Below are 20,690 nucleotides of genomic sequence, written 5' to 3'. Positions count from 1 at the left end.
TGAGTGAGTGAGTGAGTGAGTGAGTGAAGTCACTGTCGTGTCCGACTCTTTGTGACCCCATGAACTGTAGCCTATCAGGCTCCTCCGTCCGTGGGATTTTCCAGGCAAGAGTGCTCGAGTGGATTGCCATTGCCTTCAAGAGATCTTCCCGACCTAGGGATCGAACCCGGGTCTCCCGCATTGCTGGCAGACGCTTTACCGTCTGAGCCACCAGGGAAGCCCCTACGCTGTGTAGCAGAAATGAAAATAAATGCCGAGAATCTTGACATAATTCTGTTTTCCAGCAGGGTTTTTGTGATGTGTGTGTTTAACTCTTAACTGTTAAACAATTTCATCCTTCATTATGAGGCCATATTAACTGCCTACTGACTGGTTTCCCAACAGTTCCAATAATAGATTTTAAATTGTGTTTTCTTTTAAACCATTATTGCTTTTGGTCAAATAAATTTTATATATCTGGATGGTATAAAGATTTAGAAGTATCCTATTAACACTCTTCTCTCTTATAATTTCTTCTCTTTGTGCTTGTATCTTCAGCTTGCAGCTCTGAGAGTTAAGGTTCTGTAATGTGGAATTCATTCTATAACTGTTAAAATTATCTCTTACTGGTACTGCCCTATCCTTCCTAAGCCATAATATCAGGTAAAAGAAAGTAGTGTTTTTATTTCAGGACTTTATGGGGAGGAAAGATGAAAGTTTTTGTTTTTCCTTGTGTCTCCTCACTGTATGTATTATAATTTCCTCAAAATTGTTACAGAACAAGTAGCCTAAAGATAATTTAGTTTGAACTATCTTTCCTTCCCCCTCTTTCAGCAAAATGCCTGAATAAATCTGATGTGGTACTTTTTGCTTTCTTAGAATGTATATAATTGGTACATTTTCTGGCGCAAAATTGCAGGTAGCACGGATTCATAAGTCAAATTTAGCTGTTTAATTACATTTTCTGAAATTTTTGCATGTGAATTTGACAGTATGTTATTACTTGCAAATAAAAGTCATTTTCAATAACTTTTTCTTTTTTAGCTGTGCAATTTGAGATACATTTGAAACAATAAAATTATTTTTGTTTCATATCAAGAAATGGATGAAAAGAGGCTACTGGATCCAGGGTTGAAAGTTCGTAAAGGCCTCTGGGATCATACTCTGAAGAACCAGCAGATGGAATGCCTGAGTGACTGAAGAAAATGGGTGCTAATGCATCTAGCTATCCTCATTCATGTTCCCCGAGGGTAGGGGGAAATTCTCAAGCCCAGCAGACTTTTATAGGTAACCATTTCAGTTTTTCTAGCCTCATTTTCTTTTGTGGATATAAATAGGATTGTGTTTTCAGTGGTCTTTTTGGATGAAAAGAGGGTTGAGCTGTGGAAAAAGTTAATATATATAATAATTCTGCAGCATCCATGTTTTTTTCCTACCAGGTGTAAATCTGGCTTATATGATTCTTATCCTAACCAAGCTGCTGTAGCACAGTTGATCTTTGATTGTTTCTTGTGTCTTGTTTCATTTGTTGTGCCCATAGAAATTTAGCATTTTTTTACAATGAATAATCTGCTCTGTTTTTCCTTATTCCTTATTTAATATAAAAATGAGTTATTTGAACTTTTTAATGTTCCTTTATAAAAACAAAAATCAGCTTTACTTGAATGGTTCAGAAATGTCTGTAAAAATTTTAGCACAATGTGTTAAACTGAATGTTGAAAATGACTGTTAAGAAAAAACAACTAAATTTTCACTTGTTTAATTTCCTTCTTAGGGACATCATCCTATTCTCAGCAAGGCTATGGTTGTGAATCAAAATTATATAGTCTTGACCATGGCCATGAGAAACCACAAGATAAAAAAAAGAGAACCTCTGGCCTTGCCACCCTCAAAAAGAAGTTCATCAAGCGTCGGAAATCTAATCGGTCTGCTGATCACGCCAAGCAGATGCGAGAACTCCTCTCTGGTTGGGATGTTCGAGATGTCAATGCGTTAGTGGAGGAATATGAGGGAACTTCAGCCTTAAAGGAGCTTTCTTTACAAGCCAGTGTGGCTCGACCAGAAGCCCGGACATTGCAGAAAGATATGGCCGATCTTTATGAGTACAAGTATTGTACTGATGTAGACTTAATATTTCAAGAAACTTGCTTTCCTGTTCATCGTGCCATTTTGGCGGCAAGATGTCCATTTTTTAAAACACTACTTTCTTCCTCACCTGAGTATGGGGCAGAGATCATCATGGACATCAATACAGCTGGTATAGATATGCCCATGTTTTCTGCTTTGCTCCACTACCTTTACACGGGAGAGTTTGGAATGGAGGACTCAAGGTTTCAAAATGTTGATATCCTCGTTCAGCTTAGGGAAGAATTTGGAACACCAAATTCCCTTGATGTAGATATGCGTGGACTCTTTGATTACATGTGCTATTATGATGTCGTCCTTAGTTTTTCTTCAGACTCTGAACTGGTTGAAGCTTTTGGTGGAAATCAGAACTGTTTAGATGAAGAGCTCAAAGCTCACAAGGCTATTATTTCAGCACGGTCCCCATTTTTTCGAAATTTATTACAAAGAAGGATACGGACTGGTGAAGAAATCACAGACCGAACTTTGAGGACTCCCACAAGAATTATATTAGATGAGTCCATTATACCAAAAAAATATGCAAAAGTGATATTACACTGTATGTATACTGACATGGTGGACCTGGCCGTTTTGCACTGCAGCCCCTCTGTGGGGAGTCTCAGTGAAGTTCAGGCTCTCGTCGCAGGGAAGCCAAACATGACCAGGGCGGAAGAAGCCATGGAGCTTTACCACATAGCACTGTTCTTGGAATTTAACATGCTTGCACAAGGTAACGAAATTCTGATTTTTAATTTTAATCTTGATCTCTGGAATTGCACATTTGTCTGCCAGATTGAAAGCACAACTATCATGTTCCATGATTTCAGTGTTTGGGATGTGACAGTCAGTTTTTTCAAATCTATAGTTACGACATCTGAGACAGAGTGAGGGTTAGTGTTAATGTGGCTCTTCATTTGGTATTAAAACCAAGCATTCAAAACTAATGATTAAGAATAGATGAGACTTGAGGCTCTTTCTTCCCTAATGTAAGATGATAGGTGTGAAAATATGTAATTACCCAGCTACTGCCCTGTCTGCTCTTGAGCTTTGAGCTAGTCCTGTTTCCCAGATTTCAAGGTTATTCTTGGTCTGAGACTCCTTGGGTAATTTAGATTCTCGTATATATACTCAGTGCCTTATTGATACTTAAATATTTAGAATATGAATGAAAGTTCATTACAAAAATGAAGATAGTCTCATTTAGATACAGATGTATTTGAATCAAAAAGTTGGGTAAGGTTTCTGACTTATTTTTTTAAAATATTCTCTATCTTTTCAAGTTCAGCTGTGCATCAAGCAACAGCTTATGGAGTATAAAGCAGTTTGTTCTTAAACTCATGTGCCTTCTTCATTTAATTTAAAGTAAATTTACTAAGTTGGAATGACACATTTTTTGTGTTATAGGCAAATAATTGCACTACAGCTACACTAGAAGAATATATCTTTTAGTGTATATCTGTGGTAAACATTAGAATCATAACATTTCAGAGCTGGAAAGAGACCTGTGGGAGAGAAAGGGAATTTGCTGTCTTGACAGAATGTACTCTTAGCTTTCTATGATTGTATATTAAAAGAAAACAAGCTATATGACATGAAGGTACTTCAGAAATGTAGCTGATGCATGTTTGCTGAAAAAACACTAGAAGTTTCAAATTAGCAGAGAATGTTAATGATTTGGGTAAAAGATATATATTTAAATAAGGAAAACTAAGCACATTTTTTAGTTTGGAAAAAAATCTGTATTGTGTGGCTAAATCAACAAGTCAGTAGAACTTCGAAAAAAATAAAAGCCCCAGTTAAATAACAGTGTCAGTAATAAAATGGGAGAGATTATTGAAAGACATAGATAAGCACAAATGAAAAAAGTTGAGATTTCTATTACATAAAGAATCTTTTAAAAAATCTTATTTTACCATTTCCTGTGTAGTAATAGTACTAGTTTTGTTTTATTGCCAAATCAAAGTGTCATTAAAATATTTTCTTGCTATGAGTAACAGTAGACCATTAGATATCAGACTATAGGAAAATATGTTATCAAAAATAACCTAGCAGCTGGCCCTACCATTCTTTCATTCTGTAAAACCAAATTTGTCAGAAAATGCCTCTACAGAAAAACAGTTTGCAGCACTACCATAAAGGTGTAGTAATCTCTCTTTTCTCAAAATGGTTTTATTTTTGAGACATTGAAATAATAAGAAACCAAAGTGTATTGTGTATACTGTTTTTAAAACTGGGACAGCGTCCCTTGGTATAGTTTTTTTGTTTTGTTGTTAAGTTTTTAACAGAAAATAAAATGGTGAACTGGCTCTTGGGATCTTGGATAATATTTGATCTAGAGTGGTTTTTTCTTTTTTATGTTGAGTTAAATTTTTATATGTATAATTTATCAGTAGCTAGAAATTTTATTTTTTGGAGCACATTTAGAGCTATAAAACCACTCCTTGCAGAACTTTAATTTTGGTTACTTAAAACAAGCAAGCAAATATTCCCTTAAATTTGAGTATACATGACTCCCTATTATTCAAATTCAAATTTTTCATTATTGAAACTACAGAGTTTGAGTTACTTGATGTTTTGTTTTTTTTGCACACTGTGTAGGCATTACCTTTCTCCCATACTCATTAGACTGTTCATGCTAGGGTTTATATATAGCCAATCATAACCAGCACAGTTTTACCTCATTCCCATGGGAAGGAGACTATTTAGTCACTTGAAGAGGGATTTTATACCATAAAGCTTAAGATCTCAGACTCTGAAACCAGACAAACTGGATTTGAATTCTTTACTATCATGTTTTAACTTGTTTAACCTTAAAGTAAGTCATCTCTAAGCCCCTGTTTTCCCATTTGTGAAATAAGAATAGTAACACTATGAGGTAGGATTATGAGGATTAAAGGAAGTAATACATATCAGGCGATCTGAACAGTCCTCAGGACACAGTAAGCATTCAATAAATGTTAACCGCTAAATGAAAATCATCACAGCATGTATTATTCACTACCACAGTCTCTTCTAAAACTAACTTTTTAAGTTTTAAAAAATAACTTTTTAAATTATATTGACTAAACCCCGTATTGAGACTAGTTTGCAAAATTTTTTAAAGTAATTATTGTTTTTAAGACTTGACTGTAATTTTATCCCTAGCAAACTGGTGCATACCATTTATCAGACTGTTGTATCTGGCCATTTGTCACTCAAGTTTCAGCTAGAGTTCTGCAAGCATGCTGAACCTATAATGCTCTGAGGCATCTGTTATGTGTAGGGAATTAGCATCTCTCCACTGCATTTAGTGTGGTACTAGTTACATACCATTGTGGAGAGAATTAAGAAAATAGTCCCCAAAATAATTTTCTGTCTTCTATGATTCATTTGAAGACTCCTGGTTAAGAAAGCCTGTGAGACTAGCCTGGCAGCTTGAGTATAGGATCATATTGTTCTCATCCTTGTATCCCCAGTGCCTGGGGCATAATAGGCAGTGAGTAAATGTTTATGAACTAATGACTGTTAACCTTCTTATTCCAAATTAGGTTTGACTTTAAAAATTAAAGCCCAGTTTTAAAAGGAGGCAAATTCTATCAAGGGAAGCTAGGACCTCGAGAGAACATATGCTCTTCAAGGTGGAGAGGTGATTTAATAGTTTTAAGAACATCATAAAAAGAGGCAGTATAGGCAGACAGCCAGAGTAATTTGGCAAGTAGATAAAAGGGAGGATTCTTGGCTTACATTGAGCATGTGTTTTATTCAGAGAAGTAGGCAATCACTGTTAGGGAGGTGAATTAACAGGTAATGAGGCTTCAGCTTACTCATGTGTGCTACCCTTTATTAAGCTCCCACGAATACACGGTTTAGCACTTTTTCATTGTACTTCAGTGATCCACCTGTCTGTTCTTGCATTGACGTCGTTTGCAGCTAGGTGGCAAATCCTGACCTGCCTCCTCAATTCCCTTCTAAACACAAGAGTCCTGAGGTTTATTTTCAAAGAAAGGAAAATAGATTTCGCATCTGGAAATAGCTATAAAGAAGGGTGGGGATAAGACACAGGATTGAGATCTGGAATTATGTGAAAGCCTACACACTCTACCTTTCCCTGCTCTGGTCCAAACTGGACAGATACCAGACGATAAACTGGTGCCCCAGAAGTGGTCTATATGAAGAGCATATAGACCTGCTTTGGGGCTTCACGATGAAATGATGCTCAGTAGTTATACAATGAAAAAGCCGGTTTGCCTTCCAGATGTCCTACAGGGAAGACAGCAGTCAGCAAGCCTCCTTGTGCAACAGACCTTCCAAATAGCTGTTAAACTGCCTTTAGTCTTCCATATAAAAACCCATCCAGGGTGTACTGGATGTTTGAGAAAAGCTTGCAGATTGAGACAGAAATAAGGACCCATGCTAGAGGAAACACACAATGAAGGGAGAGAAGAAAATGTCAATAGAATCAAAACATCCTTACATAAAAGAATAGATTATTGAATAACGAGACATACGTAAGACACTATAAAAGTGAAAAGAGGAGCCTTTAGAAATGAAAATTATAGGAGGATTGGAAGGGAAAGTTGAAGGACTCTGGAAAGTAGAACAGATTAGCAAAGAGCTGGACAACAGTAAGAAACGAGTGTTCATCCAGAAACTGTAGCATCATAAATAACGGCTGTAGAATATATACTAGGGAAAAGGGAAGAGAAGACAGTATCTAAGGAGTAATGTAATAAATACTGCCAAAGCTAAAGGGATTTCTATATTTCAAAAATTTCATCCCTGTCACTACAAGATACCAGAGAAAAAGAGAAGATTCTAAACTCACTGGGAGGTGAAAGGGTGAGTTCCATACAAGAAATAGGAAACAATGATAGTGAACTTTCCAGTAGCAACAACTGAATGTACCTTTAAAAAGATGATGGAAAATTGTTTTAAACACAAAGCCAAACAGTCAATCAAATGTCAGGCTAAATAAATGCATTTTCCAGTCATGCCTCAAAAAATTTTAACCCTACTCAGGAAGCTACTAAGGATGTATTCCAGTAAATGATGAAGTAAACGAAGAACCAGAAAGCATGGGATCCAAAAAACGGGGTCTAACACCAGAAAGAAGAAAAGGAAATCCTAGATACTAGCTGTGTATTAGATGTAGTGGGTATCTAGTCTAGACTGGTTGAGGAGGAGGAGAGTCTCCAAGAAGTAGATATCTTGGAAGAGACCAATTGCCTGAATGTTTGAAAATTAAGTGACAAGTGACATTGAAAGAAGTATTACAGATCTTTTGGTACACTTGTGAAAAATTAGCTGTTGCTAATTTATTAAAAGTGAAGCAAGTGAGAAAAGAGGAAATTAATAATAATTTCCAAGAAAAATTTAAAGTTAAGTATGGAAGAAAATATAATTCTAGTACACAGCTTGGTTCAGCAGTAAATAGTATTTAAGTAGTCACTATGATTTGAACACTGAGTATTGGTTTAATAAAATTTATAAAATTATAAAGAGATAATATCAGAAGATAGATACTAAAGAGCATAGTTGCCTCTGGGAAGCAAGACTGAGTGAAGGAGAGATAAGGGCAGAAGGTTTTGCTTTTAGGGTACACTTTTTATTGCTACTAAGTATAAGACTTTCTAAATTATGAGCCTATATTGCTTTGATTACAAATTTAATTTTTTATAATAGAGATGTGACATCAGTACCCAGAAGAACCAGCAAGATCTGGATTGGCCATGGTCCTAAAGAACTAGGGAATTTATCATACCTATCAGGGCTGTTAACTAATGAGATCATGCTTATAATTTTGGTCTACATGGAGCCTTTACTTTCCTCTCATTTGGTTATCTTGACAACCTATGAGTATGGTACAGCTCAGAAATTAATAACTAGCATTTTCCCAGTCTTGTAAGTGATGAAGCTGTGAGTCACACCAGCTCTTCCAACCTGAAGCCCAGGAATCTGGGCATGGTGAGACAGGGGAGCAGTGTGAAAAACAATTTCTCATGATGGTGAGAGGCCACTGTGGCCTAGTTGTAGGAGCCAACCAAACTGGTGTAGGAACAACTCAGAGCCATCTCAGCTGTGAGCATGTTGGGACTGAACTGCTTGGGGGTGGGGTAAGCACGTATGTGGGGCATTGTGGGCTAGCTGGGTAGGTCACCACTCAGCTTCCGAGCACTTAGCCAGAGAACAGAGGGCTTTGTGCTGAGCAGGCCATTCTTTCCTGGATAGACAAGTATTCCCAGGTCAGTTATTTGACTTTTTCAGCAGCCCCGAGTGAGGAACTCCTCCTTTGTGTTGGGCAATTCTTGCCACGTAGGTCTTGATAGAAGACCGAGCCCACCTCCCAGTGTTTTCTCAGTCTTCTCTGTGGTCAGGGCTCCCCCACTTGACCTAGACTTTCTGAATCTAGAGTGTTGCTGGCACCGAGATTTGGGGACTGTGGAGAATTCCTTCTGGAAGCACGGTGGGAACAGCAACACCTAGTGGAAAAGCAGAGAAATCAGTGTCAGTGGTGCCAGTGATGGCATTCACTGTCCGGGAGCAGCCTTGGCCCGGGCCCCGAGGCCACACAAGGTCCTCACTGGGCTGCTCTGTGCTGCAGTACTCAACTCGCAGTCTTCCTTTGTTGATTGTACTCTGAGCCTGCTCTCCAACTTTCCCAGCAACTCTGGGCTCACAGTCTCCTTTCAGATAAATTCCTTTTCTGTTTAAGCCAACTGAAGTTGTTTTCTGTGGTTGCAGCTTAGAAGCCTAGTTCATAACAGTAACTATATTGAAAGACCAGTGTATAAAATTCCAAAATAAATGACTAGATTGGAAGAGCTTCAGATGAAGGACCAGGTGTTTAATCACTGACTTTATACAATGACCTTAGAATACACTGCATAAACAGCTCTGAAAATGTGAGAACAGTGAGAATATATTATTTATTGATTTGTAATTCTTTTAGTAAATACCGACTCTTTAGAGGAACTATAGATTTTCTCATGAACTTTTTAACAACCCACAGGCCGATAGAACTTCTGTTTCCTTTTCATAAATACTGTTGAGTTAGCACCAGTATCTGCATGTATATTCCAGTCAGGGACATCTTACAGTTGTGCGCTCTAAAATACAGATTTGTTTTTTTCATATTGATCAAAAATGTATTTTTCAATCTTTGGAATATGAAATTTATTTATAGCTTTAGTTCCAAAATAGCTTCCGAAATACATTGCCCCTGTTTTTAGTTGTAATGCATGTGATTATACTTTATTGAATTAAAACTCTTAACAGAGAAACAACTGAAAGCAATGACCTAATTTTTTCTCTTAGCAACTTGGTCCGATTCCAGGAGTATGTGACTTGAAACAAATACAGAATAACAAAAACTGCCCCCACTCTGATCCATTCCTCCCTCTTCCCGTCCTCTCCATTGTCCCCAGGTTAACACGCTCCCTTCTGTCTCCGTTTGGTTGCTCTGATAGTTCATTTTGCTTCTCCCTCTAATTGTTTGCTCTTCGGCAGCTTAGTCTGGATATACTTGCTAGAGAACAGTGGAGCTAAGTTAAATACCATCATCAGTAAATCAAAGTAGTAAATACAGGTTTCAGTTAAACATGGGATATGGTTGAAGAGTCGGACACCACTGAGCAACTGAACTGAACTGAACTGATGGTTGAAGAATTAATCTGTTTCAGGAATGGCAGTTCAAATGACTCAAGTTACACATCTTTCATCATAATGAAATTTAGCACTTAACTCAAAATTGTGAATAAGGTTCCAATGTGTAATATTTAAAATATTTAATTCCACATTTTATTTTATAACTTAAACTTTTTCATATAGACTGTAAACTCTTTACCTCTGACCCTCTGCGCACACTGTTCTTTGGTTTTGTAATATCATTGACTTTGTTCACTAAATGTCCAAATTCTACCCTTGCCTTTAAGACCAAACTCATATGCGACTTCCCATGTTTTGTCTTAGGCATTTCAAATTAAGTGTTCCTGCTTCTTGCAAACTTCAAAAACACTTCTTTTATCATTCTTTTAGGTTTTTACATCTTCTGACTTGTTTTGAAATTAACCTGTGTAACTTTGCTGTACCAACTTGTATCAACTATATTCTCTAAAGACAAGTTCCAAATCTGAGTCATCTTTGAATCACCCAAAGAACCTAACACAGGCCTTTGCTTTTGATAGACTCTCAGTTATATATTTTGAATTATCTTTAGTACCCATGCAGACTGCATAACTTTTTCTTTTAAAAAAGGGGAGAGTGTAATCAATGTTTACCCCTAGTTGTAAAAAAAAGAGAACAGTGAGCCTAAATCGAGGGGATAAATATGAAGTATTATTATAAAAATAAATTTAGATGTGGTCTAAGTGATGTATAATTCTATACTGTTAAACTCAATTTTAAGTTGAATTTCTAATAAAATTGCCTCATCAGCTCTTTACTTTCTTGGTCCATGCTGCTGCTGCTGCTGCTGCTGCTAAGTCGCAGCAGTCGTGTCCGACCCTGTGCGAGCTTTCCAGGGACTGAAGAGCAATCCCAAAGGTCGATGCCGAAGAACATTAGAACTACCACACAACTGTACTTATTTCACATTCAGTTCAGTCAGTCCCTGGAAAGCCTTTAATCAAATCCCTCTGGCTCTGAAGGCCAGATTCCTTTGGGATTCCCAATCCCTTTCTTGGATCCTCAGGGTGGGAATCCTAACTTGGGGTTCAGAAAGTAACCTTCAGCAATAGTGTGACAACTTCCTTGGTATTATTGTTCTCTAGTCTGTAGGTCACCCACCTGGTGAGTATGGGATTTGATTTTATCATGATTGCCCCTCTCCTACCATCTCACTGCAGCTCCTCCTTTGTCTTTGGATGTGGGGTATCTTTATTAGTGGGTTCCAGCATCCTGTGGATGGTTGTCCAACAGCTAGTTGCAATTTTGGTGCTCTTGCAAGAGGAGATAAGCATAGGTCCTTGAGCTCCACCATCTTGAACTGCAAGGATATGCTGTTTAATGTCATTTTTACAGCAGCCCCATGAAGCTTGCAGAATGGGTCTTCCATTTGCCCGGAGAGATTCAGAGATACATAACAATGCCCAAATTTAATGTTATTAATATTTTATAAATATGAAGTCTGGAGTTAGATCTGTGTTCTCATACTGCTTCTGCCACATACTAACCATATAAATTCTGTCTAGGTTCCTCAGCCTGAGCTCGTTTATTCCTCTTAATAGAAGTGCAGGCACCAAACACTGTGCCTGGCTCACAGTTGGGCTTTAACATATGGTTTTTAAATTTATTTACATTAACTGTTAGTAGACAATTTCTGAAGATAAGCATTGAGTTATTTTCCTTACACATCAATTGACAGCACAGTTTCAAGTTTCCAAAGTCTAAAAAGTTTACCAGATTAATTAAGACTTTTAAAAACACAGTGATACAGTTGCAAGAAATATCCGATGTTAGATGGCAAAACAGAGCCATTAAAAAAAACGGCTCATACAGTGCTCCCGGTGGGGGCTTTTTGGCGTAAGCTCCCATTTTGCTTTGATTCAGTTATAGTCCCTTTTTCTCTTAGAAACACTGAGAAAATGGCCTGAATGGGCCATTTCCTAAAGCCCCAAGTTATTTTTATTTTTCTAACTCTGCCATTGTCAGATTTTTACTACTCCTCTTATGCCTTCTGTTGCCAAGAAGTGCAGAAACTAATGCTGTCTACGATGCATCTTAGACTGATACATGGAAAACAGGATTTGGAGAGGGTATTAGTGAGTGAGGAAGGAAAATGACAGAAGGAAAAACCTCTGTATTGAACAAGTCTCCTGCCTTTTCAAACTCAGTTTTGAAATACAGAGTTGCCATTTCTGCCTTAAAACCAAATATTGCACTTAACTCCTAAAAAATCCCAAGTAGAAGAACTCTGACCAGATACAACCATTCTGCCCAGTTCTGGTTTTGGAAGTGGCTGGAGAAAACTGTTCTAGAAATTCAGATAGATTAGCATATTTAGCTGTTACTCTGTCCAAAACATTGGGCTAAGCTTGTTATGTGTAAGACCTCCCTTAAGCTTTACAGTAGCTTGTGTGGTAACTGCTATCATCCTGCTTGTTTTAGGGATGAGGAAAGTAACTTGCTACTTCTCGAAGGCCGCGTCTACTGATCAAAAAATGGACTGCAAAACAAACATTTACTGAGCACCAACTCTGTGTGAAGTAGTGAAGCTTCTATTATATATATATTTTTTTGGTGGGGGGCGTGGAGGACGGGATCTTAGTTCCACAACCAGGGATCAGATCTGTGCTGCCTGCAGTGGAAAGACAAGAGTCCTAACCACTGGAGCACCGGGGAAGTCCCTTTACTTTACACTTTAAGAAACTTTAGACAGTGTGTTCAGTAACTCATCGATAAACCGTATTTTCATCTACTACCACTCCTTTCCCCAAATGCGTATTGATGACAGACTTTGAACAGTTTTGAGTGTTCTTACAAACCTCTGATGTTTGAATGTGTGTGTATATTTCAGTGCATCTCTTGTTCTGTTGCAACCAGTCCATTCTGAAGGAGATCAGCCCTGGGATTTCTTTGGAAGGAATGATGCTAAAGCTGAAACTCCAGTACTTTGGCCACCTCATGTGAAGAGTTGACTCATTGCAAAAGACCCTGATGCTGGGAGGGATTGGGGACAGGAGGAAAGGGGGATGGCAGAGGGTGAGATGGCTGGATGGCATCACCAACTCAATGGACGTGAGTCTGAGTGAACTCCAGGAGTTGGTGATGGACAGGGAGGCCTGGCGTGCTGCAATTCATGGGGTTGCAAAGAGTCAGACACGACTGAGCGACTGAACTGAACTGAATACATGTTATCCTGTGTCTTGCTTTTTACATACTTAATAAACTTTGGGAAAATGAAGTCAGTAAAGAATAGCTACCTGGGCTTCCCTAGTGGCTCAGAGGGTAAAGAATCTGCCTGCAGTGTGGGAGACCCAGGTTCAATCCCTGAGTTGGGAAGATAACTTGGAGAAGGAGATGGCAATCCACTCCAGTACTCTTGCATGGAGAATTCCATGGAGAGAGGAGCCTGGTGGGCTGTCGTCTATGGGGTCGCAAAGAGTTGGACACGATTGAGTGACTAACACTTTATTTTAATAACTATATTTTTGTTTCTAAAAATAAAAAGGATGCCCTGATTGGATATTCAGATAATTCAAATAATAAAAAAGTGGTTTTAAAAACCCTTTAGTCTCACTCCCCAGTGAAAAACACTGTTGACGAATAGTACCTTTTTATAAATATCTCATGAAGACTGAATCTTAGAGTGTTAATTTATGGACCTGCTAAAATATTCAGTGAATATAAGCTGACTAGAAAGTTCTTGCCGCAAAACTATTTTTTCTCATATTTAGATGAAAAGGAGTATCAATTTCTATTATAAGTTAACATGAGCTGGCCTCACTAAATATGTCTCCAGGAAGGGGGTAGCTTTGATATATTACAAGGCTTTGAGCTCTGTTTTTGTTCTTGTCACTAAAACATTTTTATGTTTCATGCTTAGCGTGGACATGTCCATAAGATTTCCAGTAAATGTTTTTACATGTCAAGGCACTTGAAGGTGAAACATCCACACATCTGAAAGTTGTGCCAGAAAACTGAAAACACTGTTTGCACACTTACATGTCTTTGTTTTTAACCAAGTTCCTCTTCAACCGTAATAGGCCCCTGAAGTGGGTTTATTTTAATACTGTTTTCACTGTCAGAGTTACGTCCTATTAAAGTTTCCATTGAAGAACAATGCTGGTACTTCCACGGCAGTCCAGTGGTTAAGACTCTGTGATTCCACTGCACGGTGGAGCTGGTTCTTTCCCTGATCAAGATCCCACATGCCACATGGCTCAGCCCCCAAAAAAAGACGGTACTGAATTTTGGAACCTGATTCACTGAACTATTGTAGAAAATATGTGGGCCTCATATTGGTTTTCTAAACCTTGATATCTTTCTGAGCTTATATCTAATGAGCTTGTATCTAATTGTGAAAGGTTCAGAAATGTATGATTAATTGCTTTTTTTTATGCCTCATCTCAAATTCTGGATTGATAGTTTTTGTTTGTAAGTGTAAGTAAAAGTATTAAATATCTGAAGTCTTCAGTGGTGTGAACCCCCTCTTAACCTACGTTTTAATTATCAAATTTTTAGAAGTACTAAGTGAAATAGAAGTAGATAGAATGTTGTAAACCTGGTCATTACAATAGGTCTGTAAACCCAAGAGAATAATAGCAGCCTGAGTTTTCAAAGGTAAAAATCGAACATTGTGGAGGGAGAGAGGAATATAACCTTTAGATTCCAGTGGATCTTTCTATAGAATTAGCACTGTGATTCCTAGACTTATCTATTTAGCAAACACTGAGCTCTTACTGTGTGCCAGTCTCTGAGAGTAAAAGTAATGAATGAGATAGTCTAGTGGTGGGTGCCCATAGGCAGTTCCAGTGTGTAAATGCCCTAATAGAGTAAAGCCCTGAACGGTAGGGAGCACATAGGAAGAGAGAAGCCCTAACTTCAATATATGGAGTTAGGGAAGGAGGGACGGTATCTAGAAGAACTTTACAGAGAAGCTGTGACCTGGAGAATGAATAGGAGTTAAGTAAATAAAGAAGCCCATATCAGGCAGAAGGAACTTCAGGTGGCAAGGTCTAGAGATAAGTGAGAGCAGGGCACTTCTGGTTTTGTGGGGGAGGTTGTAGGGGTTGCAGAGATGAGAGAGAGGTATGATGTAGCAAGAAATGAGGCTGTAGCAACCAGCACAGCTAGGTAATAAAGAACTTGGTATACCACGCTAAGACGTTTGATTTTATCCTGAGCATGTGACCTGATTAAATTTACATTTTCTGAAAGATGTCTTCGGTTGCAGCATGCAGGTGGAGACCATAAGAACTGTTCCAGAAATAGTGTTTTTATTTTAAATGTATACTTTCTTTAAGCAGATAAAATCTGTGTAAATTACACATCAAAAATTACTATTCTTTTTAAAAGTTCCATACTGTATTTATGTGTTTATTCAGTAGAAGTTTTTTGAACACCTATTTTTTTTTGCCAGGTATTGTGTATGCTTTCAGTTCACGATGTCCTCTGTGGTAGGTATTATCTCTATTTTACAGATAAACTGAGGCTTGAAAATACTGTCACTGGAGGTTACAACTAGAAAGTGTTAAGGCCAAGATTTGAATCCTGGGTTTTCAACTCTAGACCTACTCTTTTCTATTTGAAGGGGAAAGGGAATAAGATTTCTGTAAGTGGAAGTCATCTGTGAGGTGCATTGTTGCAAATGGAGCATACGATTATACTGAGGAGATAACTAAACCAGTAGATATCAAAAACTTTTCTGAAAATCGTTTATTACATGGCTCTCCCTCAAATGCTTTGGATCTTTCCCTTACTATGATGATGGAATTAAAGATACTAACTTAATATTTTGTTACTAGTGGGAAAATGGTCTAAGAATAATAAACAAGTTCAGTTCATTCCTTCAGCCCTGTCCGATTCTTTGCAACCCCGTGGACTGCAGCACGCCAGGCTTCCCTTTTCATTACCAGCTCCCAGAGCTTACGCAAACTCATGTCCATCGAGTCGGTGATGCCATCCAAACATCTTATCCTCTGTCGTCCCCTTCTCCTGCCTTCAATCTTACCCTGCATCAGGATCTTTTCCAAGGAGTCAGTTCTTCGCATCAGGTGGCCAAAGTATGGGAGTTTCAGCTTCGGCATGAGTCCTTCCAGTGAATATTCAGGACTGATTTCCTTTAGGATGGACTGGCTGGATCTCCTTGCTGTCCAAGGGACTCTCGAGTCTTCTCCAATACTAGTTCTTCAGTGCTCAGCTTTCTTTATAGTCCCAACTCTCGCATCCGTACATGACTACTGGAAAAACCGTAGCTTTGACTAGATGGACCTTTGTTGGTAAAATAATGTCTCTGCTTTTTAATATGCTGTCTGTTGGTCATAGCTTTTCTCGCAAGGAATAAGCATCTTTTAATTTCATGGCTGCAGTCACCATCTGCAGTGATTTTGGAGCCCACTGTTTCCATCGTTTCCCCATCCATTTGCTGTTAAATGATGGGTAATAAACAAGGTATGGGTATAAAGGGGTAATTTTTGTTTTTAGATAAAAAGGCATGAACCTCTGAGTTTTTCACATACTGAGTACTAGGGTTGATTTTATGTAGCATTTTAACAAGTGATCTGTAAGAGACACCAATACATTTAGGTTGTCACTGGCCATTTCTGTTCCCTTTATGATCTTTGCTTTGCTCTCTTAAGATTGTGCTCATTTCCTACCCTCTCTCACCCCTACCCCTACAGATCCCTGTACTTGCTTTTGAATTAGAATACCCCAGTACAGTGAATGCCCTCTTCAAGAAAACCTAATTACAGTAACTGTTGGTCAGTTGTTAAGTCGTGTCCAACTCTTTGCGAACCATGGACTGCAACACACCAGTTACAGTAATAGCTGGTACTTATTTAATGTTTATCATAAGTTAATGCGCTGAGTGCTCTGTGTATATTATTTAATCCTCAGAATAACCTGATGAGGTAGGATTAGGAAACATTTTTTCAGATGAGGAAACAGGCAGAATTTCACACATCACACAGCTATAGGGAGTTGGGATTGGGTCTCAGATCATGGTGTTGGGTCTCGGATCAGTCTGACTCTAGTGGTGTATCTTGACATCTCTCTTCCAGATAGATGCCTGAACAAAAGAGCATGTGTCAATTTCGAGGAATTCAGGCATCCTGTAGATCCCAGAATTAGATCTCCTTGCATTTTAATTTAGCAGAGGCTTATATAAAGTATCTGTGTCCAGAGAATGGACATCCCCATGACTGCTTTCCCTTTCAATATGCTATTTTCACCCCCCAAAATACTAAAGAATAAATAATTTAAAATGTCATATTAGAATTAATAGCATAAACATTAGAGAAATACCAATCTGTGTTTAACTACATATCTTAGAGATTTTGTTTGTTTCCTTTCATGGTAAAAAGAGAACCCTTCAGTCTTTTATCACTTGTTGTCTGTGTGCTTTAGCCTCCTCCTCTAGTTACCAAAGTTGTTGTGTAGATATTTTCAGCTTCTTTCACATCTTTGTCTGTTTTTCCCTCTCACATGGCTTGGCAGAGCTGTAAGAGTGAAGAGTACCAGCACTATTTGTATATTTTCACACACAAGCGACATGAATCTCAGTGATTTGTGTCTTCCATATCAAAAGGGAGTCATGTTCTCAGAGCAGAGAACCTTCTGATTTCCCTCCCACTATCTGCTTGCATTTTGTGGACAGTGATTGATCTTATGTTGAGCACTGAGGGAAGGAACTCCTGGCACCTTCCCTAGCCTGGTGGTGTGTTTTTTTTTTGTTTTTTTTTTTTTTGAATAGATGATACATTCAAATGGAGCAGAATTCAAAAGGGGACTCATCAGAAGGTCTCCTGCCCTCTCAACTTTCTGTTCCCCAGAGACTAGAGACTTTTTATCCTGCCAGCTTTGAAGAAGTCAGCTTTTGTGTTACATGATGGCCTGTTGAGTGGACCGCATGGAAAGAACTGCAGGCAGCCTCTTGGAGGAGATTGTGAACCCTCAGCTAATAGCCAGCAAGAAGCTGGCCTTTAGTTATACAGCGGCAAGGAAATGATTTTTGCCAGCAACCTGAATGAACTTGGAAGCAAATTATTCCCTAATTGAGAATGTGAACCTAGTTGACACCTTGACTGCATCCTTAGGAAACCCTGAGGACCCAGGTGACCTCTGCCCAGACTCCTGACCCACAGAAAATATGAGGTTTGATTTAACCCACTATGTTTGTGATCATTTGTTGTATAGCAACAGAAAACAAATACATTATTTAATCTTCTGACTTTCATAGGGTAGAATGGTTTAATATCAACAATTTCATGTGATTTAACTTAATTAGAGGAGAGCAGTAATTTAAATCCAATTTACCACAGAGTCTTCAAGGTGCTAACCAGCAGCACTTCTATAAAAGACTCAGTTCAGGAAAGATGATACAATTAGCCACAACCCCAGCTGCTGCAGTTGGGTGGAGGCTTTAATTGATAATTCTCGTCATAACTGTATCACTTGGGTTTCAGCCAGGGAAGCTGAGCAACACTGACTTTAGGGGTAAGAGAATCATTTTAGGAATTGGTCCTGATACAGTTGTGGGAGAAGCCGGGAAAGTGAAAGTCTGCTGTGGTGGAGGGGGTTGAACCCAAAGGAGTTAACAACCAGTCAACCTGGGAAGCCAAGGATGTCGAGGCAGTTGGGTGGGGCTCCACAGGGGAAAGTGGCCTGTCTGTGGGTGCAGCCAAGCATCTGGTGGTGGCCTGGGGCCAGTGGTGTCACCAGAGCTGCAGCTGGGAGGGAGAGCTGGATGCGGAGTGCAGAGAGCAGGGAACAGCTAGGATCCAGGGCCATCTCCGGGTCTGCCCTTCACCACATCTAGCTTCAGGGATTTTTAGAGAGTGATGGCTGCTGCTGCTTCCTTTCACATCATGCATTTCTGTTTTGGCCAACTTTGGGGATGATTGTGGAAAAGAGTTTTAGCTTAGAGAAGTTTAAACAGTACAGATCAGCACAGTCTCCGTCTTTCATCACTGCACCTAGATTTTCTTCCTGCTTTGCCAGCATTTCAGCAGGTCTAGATAGCCTACCAGGTGAGAGGACCCAGACCTTCATCCCAGAAGTATCTGCAATTGCCCAGGTTCCGTTATCACTGAGCAGAGAAGCACCAAAAGATGCTGCAGTTGAGTCCCTTGGATTCTGGAAGAGCACCTTCCTGCTCCTGTGGTCCTGTCCCACACCTCGCACCCTGGCCCAGGACTCTCAGTAACCACTCCCACAGTATTTACATCCAGGTCATGCAGTTCTTTGGGTGTATATGCTCTTTCTTCCCAGAACAGGGACTGTACTTTCTCCCTCAGACTGTGATTATGCTCGAACAGATCCTGATTATTGGTTTGGAGCTAGTGAGAGGAGGCCAGGGCAGATACTGAAGAGGGCAGCATTGTCTTTTCAGGCACCTTCAGGGTCTTCTGGCAAGAGAAGGGTGCTGTCCTCTAGCAGGGAGTTGGGAGCAGGGTGCTGCTTCTCCCAGCCTGGAAAGTTCAAGTGAATCTTGGGGCTTAGCATTCCTCATCCACCAAATAGCCCCTTTCAAGGTTTCTGTGTCCAGCTCTTCCTCTCAGGATCCACATTTTGTCATAGATTTGTCAGGATTTTGTTCAGATCTTCTTCATAGATCTGATACAATTAAATCTTGAGCCTAAGTTTTAGCAGTCTTTTCTGCAGCTCTAGGAAATAAGGGTATCTTTGAACACCAATCTAGAAGTTCCCTTGTTTTGACAGAATTCTTAGGCTTAAAGAGTGACTGTCATTTTCTTTTTTCATGACTTCTAAGCCAGCCAGCCAGCACCAGGTCCTTAGAATCAATCATGTTTCCATTCAAGTGCAGCCACAACCACTACTACTAAACTAACACTTCCCTTAGTGAAAAATCTTAGTATTGTCACACTGCAACAGGCAGGGGTTGCCACCATCTCACTTGCCATTAGGAGTGGGGTCCTCTGTGCCATTTTACCAGGGAATGATCTAGTTCCAGAATTGTTCTCAAGAATCTTATTTTCTGGAGCCACTTGTCTTACTATCATAGTGTGGGTGTCCCCTCCCATTCCCCCATAGCCTGTGCTGAAACAGCCTAAAACAAAGGCTTGTTTGCAGGAAGTTAATTTGGTAAGGAATCCCGTGAACAGGGGAGAACTGGGGGGAATGAAACCAGGGAGGAGGAAAAGCAGCAGAAGAGTGGCCCATAGTGTTGGTTACCAGTGGAGGTTATGGGGCTTCAAGCCTGCCAGGAGCCTTGAGGAATTTTGTACAGTCTTCTTTAGAATGGTCCTCCTGAAAGATGGCATAGAGGAACATTTATCTAACCAGCTGTCAGGTGTTGCAGAGTCCTGGGACTAGCAGTGAAAAGCACTAAGGCATAGATCGACTTGTCTTCTCACCCACATGTCTGATGCTCATTTCTGCCTTGGATCTGGAATTCTGGTTGCCTTTTTAAAACAGATGTACAGGGATGATGTGTTGATAATGGTGTCTTAGAAAGCAAACCTTTCAACGGTGTGATCATTGTGGATTAGAATACTGAAGGCATGGAGACAGTCGGAAGCTTTTCTATAATTAAGGTGTGAAGTACGGAGTATTTGAACCAAGGTGGTGTCGAGAGAAAACAAAACGAATCAAATTGTGTTTTTGAAGGAAGAATCAGAAACGTTCGTTAACTAGTTCGTTTCATGTGTGTATATGAGGGAGAGAGAGAAAGGAGGGTGAATTGGCCCAGCGGATTGAAGATTTCTTGCCTAGGAGAAGCAGAGTGCTCATGGACAGGTTGAAAGTGAAAGTGTTGGTTCCTCAGAGTCATGCTAGACTGTTTGCAACCCCACAGACTGTAGCCCACTAGGCTTCTCTGTCCATGAAATTCTCCAGGAAAGAATGCTGGAGTGGGTTGCCATTTCCTACTCCAGGGGATCTTCCCAACCCAAGGATTGAACCCAGGTCTCCTGCATTGCAGGCAGATT

General features: G+C 39.4%; 1 protein-coding gene across 1 annotated transcript in view; it reads left to right on the top strand.

Moving 5' to 3' along the window:
• Positions 1-1,184: 1,184 nt before the first annotated feature.
• BTBD7 (BTB domain containing 7) overlaps positions 1,185-20,690 on the top strand; it is a 49,004-nt gene continuing 29,498 nt past the window's right edge. Inside the window, exons 1-2 of the mRNA XM_068991429.1 lie at positions 1,185-1,266; positions 1,754-2,833. Of these exons, the coding sequence (XP_068847530.1) occupies positions 1,185-1,266; positions 1,754-2,833 (1,162 nt within the window). The remainder of the gene's footprint in view (positions 1,267-1,753; positions 2,834-20,690) is intronic.

Source organism: Capricornis sumatraensis, chromosome 19, assembly GCF_032405125.1.
Source record: "Capricornis sumatraensis isolate serow.1 chromosome 19, serow.2, whole genome shotgun sequence".
Taxonomy (NCBI): Eukaryota; Metazoa; Chordata; class Mammalia; order Artiodactyla; family Bovidae; genus Capricornis; species Capricornis sumatraensis.
Note: the sequence above shows the minus strand (reverse complement) of the source record. Positions and strands in the feature narration are given on the sequence as shown.